The 7,357-nt window shown below is 41.6% G+C and overlaps 1 protein-coding gene and 1 long non-coding RNA gene across 2 annotated transcripts in view; one reads left to right on the top strand and one right to left on the bottom strand.

The window, feature by feature from the left end:
* Window positions 1-2,660: 2,660 nt before the first annotated feature.
* LOC306917430 overlaps window positions 2,661-7,357 on the top strand; it is a 37,540-nt gene continuing 32,843 nt past the window's right edge. The window contains exons 1-2 of the long non-coding RNA XR_013789173.1: window positions 2,661-2,770; window positions 3,570-3,790. This is a non-coding gene — a long non-coding RNA (uncharacterized lncRNA). The remainder of the gene's footprint in view (window positions 2,771-3,569; window positions 3,791-7,357) is intronic.
* Window positions 5,693-7,357, bottom strand: part of filip1l (filamin A interacting protein 1-like) — a 77,750-nt gene continuing 76,085 nt past the window's right edge. The window contains exon 7 of the mRNA XM_079495650.1: window positions 5,693-6,635. Within this exon, the coding sequence (XP_079351776.1) occupies window positions 6,459-6,635 (177 nt within the window). The 3' untranslated portion in view covers window positions 5,693-6,458. The remainder of the gene's footprint in view (window positions 6,636-7,357) is intronic.

Raw genomic sequence — 7,357 nt, 5'->3', positions numbered from 1 at the left:
GACCGCAATGGAGGGGGCGCTGTCTCAAGCAAACCTGAGCCACGAGACACCACCGAGCACGCTAAAGCGTGCGAGTTGCCTTGTCTTAACGGTACTGAGTTCGCTTAGCCGACTCAGCCCTGTTCGAGTTGCGACCCGATATGGACAGGAATAGCAAATCATGTTGTGGAGACTGGCGAGAGCGTTTGCCCCGACTGCCACTCAAAGGGGCAATCACTGTCCAATCACAGCGCATCCTTGCACAAACGCGAAGGCGATTCCGCACTCGCTTCCACGACGTATAAATGTGACTTTAAGGCGATGCGTGGCAGGTTATGTTGTCGTTTCCTCGTTCTTGCATGAAGGAGACATGACTGTCTTTTTGCAGTTTTTTCAGGTGATGTGTAGTCAATTGTACTGACAACTAATATGGTAGGCAGTGTTCCCCCCCCCCACCCCACCCCTTCTCCCTGCCCCTCCCCCTGCCTCTTTTTCAAAACAGGAACACTTCCGTTGTGCTTTGATGGCATTGTAGACCCCCCCCCCCCCCCCCCCCCCCACCCCACCCCGTAGGTGTTTTCATCATTGTTTTATTTTTTAAGTTGGCAAAATAGTTCTATGACTCCTATATAGTGATGATTTTTGTATCCTTCTCTAGTAAAAACTGATATTTTTTATTCTCGTGACATGGCTGGCTCCTGACTCTTTCTTGAGTGTGTTCTTGTGTCGGTGGACAACCTAATCCGGAGCTTCATATTAATGAATCGAACGTTGTTTTAAGTTAACCAATGTTACATTTTACAATACAACTATACATCTGCTGTGGTTGGAGCCTTGGAGGTGGTCTCCCTAGAAATCTAGACCCAATTGGTTTAGTCTCACACCCATTGCATCAAGGCAAAAATGCAGGTGGTGTAATTGAAAAGCCTTGTTGTACCAAATAATTAAACTTGCTTAATAAAGGTGAAATTGTAAATAGAACACCCTATCAATATTGTTGTGGCATGATCTTACACAATAACCATAATACGGCCACATACTACATACTACACATACACAATATGCTATTTTCAGCCTACTATTTAGTACCGGTTTCACTTCAAAAAGTAATTTGCTAAACTAAATGCAATTTCAGACGGGGTCTTATGCTGGCCCTATTGACAATACATGATCAGAAATGAGTGAGTCATGCATGAGATAATAATCCAAACAAAAGTGGTCTATAAGTTAAATAAATGAATGTGAAGAATATGGTATAGTAAAACATCTTGGAGCAAAGAAAAGGGAATAAAAAACATAAAAAATGTAATTGAATACCCTCGATAACAATGCATTGGGCCCATATGGATTTATCTTACGAATGTGAGTGTCAATATAGGGATTTTATGAGTGTATGCAGACATTTATCATTGGGCAAAAGTCTATTAAATATGGTGGTGCAACATTCTTTTCGGCCACAAGGTGGTAATCTTGAGCTTCATAAATAATGCCTGCGGTCATGTATAAGCTGTCCTCTGGAACTGGGGGGTCGCTACATTATATACATTTCGGCTATTTTCAAAAAGATTTTTATAGATTTAAAAACGTATGGGACATTCTGCAGATCTGCACCATTGAGTACTTTTACTTTTCGTACTATAAGTACATTTTGACGGCAATACTTTTGTACTTTACTCAATTACATTTTTTAATTCCGGACTTTTACTTGTAACAGAGTATTTCTATATTGCAGTATTGATACTTTACGTAAAACGTACTATTTTTCCACCACTGACTGGGAGTCTGGGAGGACCTCATAGGCGCAGGCCTCTGACTCCGGCAACCAGAGCCATAGCTGAGAGTGGCGCCATTGAGGGGTCAGAAAACGGAGCCTGTTCATGCAAGCTGGATTTTGAACATTGTTTTCAACGAGGGCTTCGCAAATATCAATGAAATGAAATGAAATCTATATTTACCCAGGGTATCTGGGCTAAGCTCAAGAACTTGTTTCCAGCCAGGCCCTGCTCATAGAACACATTTCATCGTAGTGGTTGATGCCTTGTTCAAGGGCATTTCAGCGGTGGTAATTTTAACGTGTCGGACGGCTGGTTCGAACTGGGAACCTTCCGGTATCTAGACCGCGCCGCTATCCGTTCGGCCACCGCTACTAAATCAGCAATTCTAGGCATGTGTGCAACTGCAACATGACAACTGTTTAAATTATTGCACAGTGAAAACTAATGTTTATGTTGTACTTTTAGTAATAGTCTTACTAAAAACTCGACGCCTAGCACATGTAGAAGAGCCGCCATTGGACTGGTCCCAAAATAGTGAACGGAGTTGTCGTACCAGCATTGGGACAGGCGTGATTTCTTTCTACGTCCGAGCTAGCCTCGGTCCCATGCTTACTTTTCGTCCGAGTATAGACATGGTAACGCCCCGCCTGCCTCTGATTGGCCTACGGGAAGCAGTGTTTTCACAGAGCCATTGAATGGCCACTCAGAGTTTGCAGCAGCTGTTCAGGTACAGTAAACAAAACAGTTGTGTATCTATCTATTCTTCACGTGTTGTAAACAAAAACATTTGTAGCTAGCCTGGCCTGCCTACACATGACGTCCTGTCCTGGGAGGGAATAGGGATAATGAATTCCTACAAGTCTTGAGTGAGTATTACATTCACGTGCGTTATTGTACAAGCAGCGGACGGAATTAACTATAAACAACAACCTCCCGATAGTCACCGACACAGTCAACTCTCAATTCATTTCCAGGACATAGCCTATGTCTGAATAAAACACAACGTTCACGTGAAGGTATTAATTCCAACTAGTTGTATAAATAATAATTATAAGGTAAGTATAAGGCCATGCTTTTACTAAAACGTCACACATGTATAATGTTGTGCACCGCGCGCTGACTGTAGCCTTTGATGTGGAACGTGCATGGTTGCACCATGTGTGTAGGTTAATTACTGTAGGTCTACTTTTACTCTAGTATAGGCCTACATTTTGAATTCCAGACCTTTACTTGTAACGGAGTTGTTATAAATTTCAGTATTGATACTTTTACTTAAGTAAAACAATTGAGTACTTTTTCCACCACTGGCCAGAGGCCCTGAGCGTCTTTTCATCAATCAGCCTCATTCTCCAAGTCTAGCTGCTGCATGCATTGCTTCAGTAAACCACATGGTGGCAGTATTGGCCTCTTTCAGAAATTCTCCAGAATTTGGGCTACCAAATTCTGTGAGTGAATAGTTTTTGATGAATCAGAATAAACCATAAGAATTGCCAAAGCAACTCAAGTCAATCGGGTAAATATGTTATTTGGTTGTAATTGGGTAACAAGTTCTTTGTATCACAATACTTTTACAAAATTGTGTATACATTGGTTCATGTTATGCTGCCTTTCACATGCTGTCATGTTAGAACTTTAATTTGACTCATCATACCACTCTAATACAACATCATACTCGTTCTTGTCTTTGTCAGACTCAGTATTATTAATATAAAGTTTTACCATTTAGTACTATTGGTGTATTCAAAAGATAAACATTACTTTTTTCACTGTGTTCAATCAACCTGTTTCTGAGCATTGATGTATGTCTTTCCACAGTCTCACCTCACCTCACCTATCCCGTAACCCTGGAGGGTCGTTGGGGCACCACAGACGATCTGTTGACCAGCTCTCTCCATCCCTCTCTGTCCTCGGCAGAGGGTCGTTGGGGCACCACAGACGATCTGTTGACCAGCTCTCTCCATCCCTCTCTGTCCTCGGCAGCTCTCTCTCCATCCCTCTCTGTCCTCGGCAGCTCTCATTGCCTCGCTGAGTTTCAAGTGAGTCCATAATAATTCTCCGGTGTTATCTTCCCATCTTTTCTTTGGTCTCCCTCTTCTCCTGCCACCTTGTACGTAGCCGCAATTTGCAACTCTAGATTTTTTTATAATGGGATTAATCTAGAGTTGCAATACCCTCCATTGACTCCCCACTCATCCAATTTGGTTTGCGATCTGCTTGTCTTAAACGATGTTAAACTCACCAACATTGCAGCTGTAGTCTAAACTTGAATTATCCTCTTTCAATCTGCCGAGCTTGTTTTTCATAAAAATCCACCGTGTTATGAGCTACTTTCTGTCAAGAAATTCTGTGCAGGTGATTATTTTTCTAAGTGCTGGAGTTTGGAAGCACTCGTCGTATGTCACTGAACGGCCCTGCGTACCACCTGTTTCGAATTTGCACATAATGCAGGAGGCAGCAGCGTGACCCGTTAACAAAAACGAGTGCTTCCAAACTTTCTAAAACACTTAGAAAAAGAATCACCTGCACAGGATTTCTTGACAGAAAGTAGCTACGGTGGATTTTTATGAAAAACAAGCTCGGCAGATTGAAAGAGGATAATTCAGACTACAGCTGCAATGTTGGTGAGTTTAACGTCGTTTAAGACAAGCAGATCGCAAACCAAATTGGATGAGTGGGGAGTCAATGGAGGGTATTGCAACTCTAGATTCATCCCATTATAAAAAAATCTAGCATTGCAAATTGCGGCTACCTCGTACGGTGCCTTGCAGGATGGTCTTTACAAGGCCTGAGGATCTGGTGATGTGTCCATACCACCTCAGTTCACCCTTAATGACAGTGGTAAGCAGGTCATAATGTGGGCCGATGGCTTGGCTGATCTTTTGCCGTTCTTCCTTCCCATGTTGGGTGTAGGAGATACCCATGACTCTTCTGTAGCATCTCATCTCAATGCTCTGTGTTCTCTTCTGTAGCTCAGTTCCTTACCACAGTCAGGTTTTCCAAAATGAATATTGTAGGCTTCAGGCAGCACCTGGGGGCATATTAAACATGAAGACCATACACTAGTTTTGGAAATGAGAGATAACCAGAACATTGTCTTAATCTGTGTAAATCCATCAGGAAACTATCTGTACCCTGTTCTGAAAAGTGGTGAGTTGTCATGGCTTCTATAATAATGGGTTTACAACAACATACTGTAATGGGATTCATGAGCCAGTGTTCAGAATTTGGGTGGTATAATTCCTGTAGCATTTTCTTTCTTTTCAAAATCTTTTTATTTCCGTTTTATAACAGTATGGGTGTCAAGTCACAGGTTCATAGAAAAAATAAAAAATCAGATTTTAGTATCAGTGACTGAGGTAAACAAACGTAGCCTACTGTATGAATCACAGAGATCGTGGGCAGACATAATGAAAAGACTGTTATTGTGCAAAACATGCCCCTTCAAGACAAAAGAAAAACATTTTCTCCCCTTCAAGTCCCAATTTAGTATAGCCAATTCCCAATTCCCCAGCCTCTCTACAAGTACTCCATCTCTGCTAAGCCTCGGGTCTCCTCCGATACCCGGGCCATCAAGCCAACATCTTCTTTACACCCGACAGTGAAAGGTCTCACTAGGGGGGTGTAACGCATGTGGAGGTACACGCTCCTGTAGCATTTTCACATATTTCAACATGATGAAATACTGAGAGAGTGTAAAACTGTGTCTGTATACAATAACCTACACAATATAAAAGTATGTACCAGTATGTGATATGGTGGTTGCAAGTGTCAATGTTTCTCCTTAGGTAAAACAACTAATTGTTACAATGTTATCACTTTAACCAAACTACATTATTCGAGCCTAGAGTCTACCATAACAATTATGAGAAACACCATCCTAGGCAAGGTATAAAAAAATCTTTATTGATAGCCAAAAATAACAGATGTTAAATTTGAAAGATTATCACGACGGAAGCTGCATTGCAACACAGATATTACACATTTATTTACATTATTGTCATTTTAAAAAAGGAAAAAAAAGAAAAGAAACTTCATTCCATTCATAGAATTGGATGAAATGAGTGGATTTACAGTTACACACACAGCAGTACAAATGACAATACAGATACATTTTAAACTATCACTAACCTAAGTGTTCTTCATCATAACTATTATTTATTCATTTACCTACTGTAGATTATGTTGCCTACAAACAAATCAGTTACTGAGAGCCTATGACATCTCGGTCTAGAGTCTAGACAGCAAATTATAACTAAAATGTTTGGGATTGCAATTTAGAATCAGTAGCCTATTATAGGCTACAGTACAGTGTCTACATTATTAAGTATGAATAAGCCTATGAACATGAAAATAAATCAGTCTTCACAGCACCACCGAAGAGGTTTCATTCATTTTGGAGCACATGTTCCATCTTGAAAGATGCAAAAGTCTTTGAGGGAATCCATTAGAATTTTAGTTTCATTCACCAGTTAAACAAAAATGATGGCTTGCTTGCAGTTATAATTCCTCCGTTATTTATGCGTGGCATTGTTGACAAATTAAGTTTATCCTGTCTTATTTGCGTGAAGGCAATGCTCTATAGGCTATGCTTAACTTAAACTATTTCAGGCTCAGGTATGTTAGCTCAATGTTTTGTGCCATTAAGCGACATTGGCGTGGTGCACGAAAATTAAATAATACAACTGTCAAAGAACTCTAATAATATCACAATCTACGATGGACTAGGTTCAGGTTGTTGTTACTGTTGGCTACAGCTTGAGGGGTGGTGGGTGGGGGGGGTGGCTGTGCCGGGACCCCGTTGGTTACTTTTGGGGGGCTGCAGCCTTTAGGTTTGGGGATTCTAGTGGGTCCAGGTCGTTGTCGGAATGCTTCAATAGGGATCTGAGAAAAGAAGGAAGTGGAGCACATGAGTACGGAAGGAGGACCAGCAACAATCAATGCAAAAATGTGGGATTGGATTGCTGTCTGCGGTTTGTCTCTCAGATAGGCTGTTACGGGCTACATTATGGCCCTTCTAGTCTACCATATAGCGCAACTTTCCTTTAACGATGGAGTGCCGTGCTTTTTGTACTTTTTCTGTTTTGTATGTGTATATGGAGTTAACACTACTCTAATAGACCCCCAGCCTGGTGTGGTTATAATATTCAAATATGTCATCCCTGTATTTTTGGTTTCTTCCTGAAAGCTGAATGACTTTGAGTCAAAAGGCCCAATTGAAATACACCACTTTAGTGACCTCATAACCCTAACCACTCCCACATTATCATACAACACACGGCTGTGGGCGAGGCTTAAGCCCAAACCACACCAATGGGTCAAGTGTCAAATGTCCTGTTGCATGTCGACGCCTGGTGGCGCATGTCGATGCAAGTCGACCCAAGTGATTAAATTGGTTCAATTCAATGGTTGCTTGCAACTACATTCGTCTACATGCGTCTACTCACAACAGTTTGGTTGCAAGGATTTGGGTTTGCGCTTTAAGTTCAGGTTGGTGGTGCTAACGGCCGAGCTACACCAGGCTTTTCGCACGTGTTTACACGCACACGCGAGCCCCGCATACGCACACTTAAAATAGAACTGGACCTATAAGTGTGCGTAAACGC

This window comes from Electrona antarctica (assembly GCF_951216825.1).
Source record: "Electrona antarctica genome assembly, chromosome: 24".
NCBI lineage: Eukaryota > Metazoa > Chordata > Actinopteri > Myctophiformes > Myctophidae > Electrona > Electrona antarctica.
This window is presented reverse-complemented; position numbering and strand designations above follow the sequence as displayed.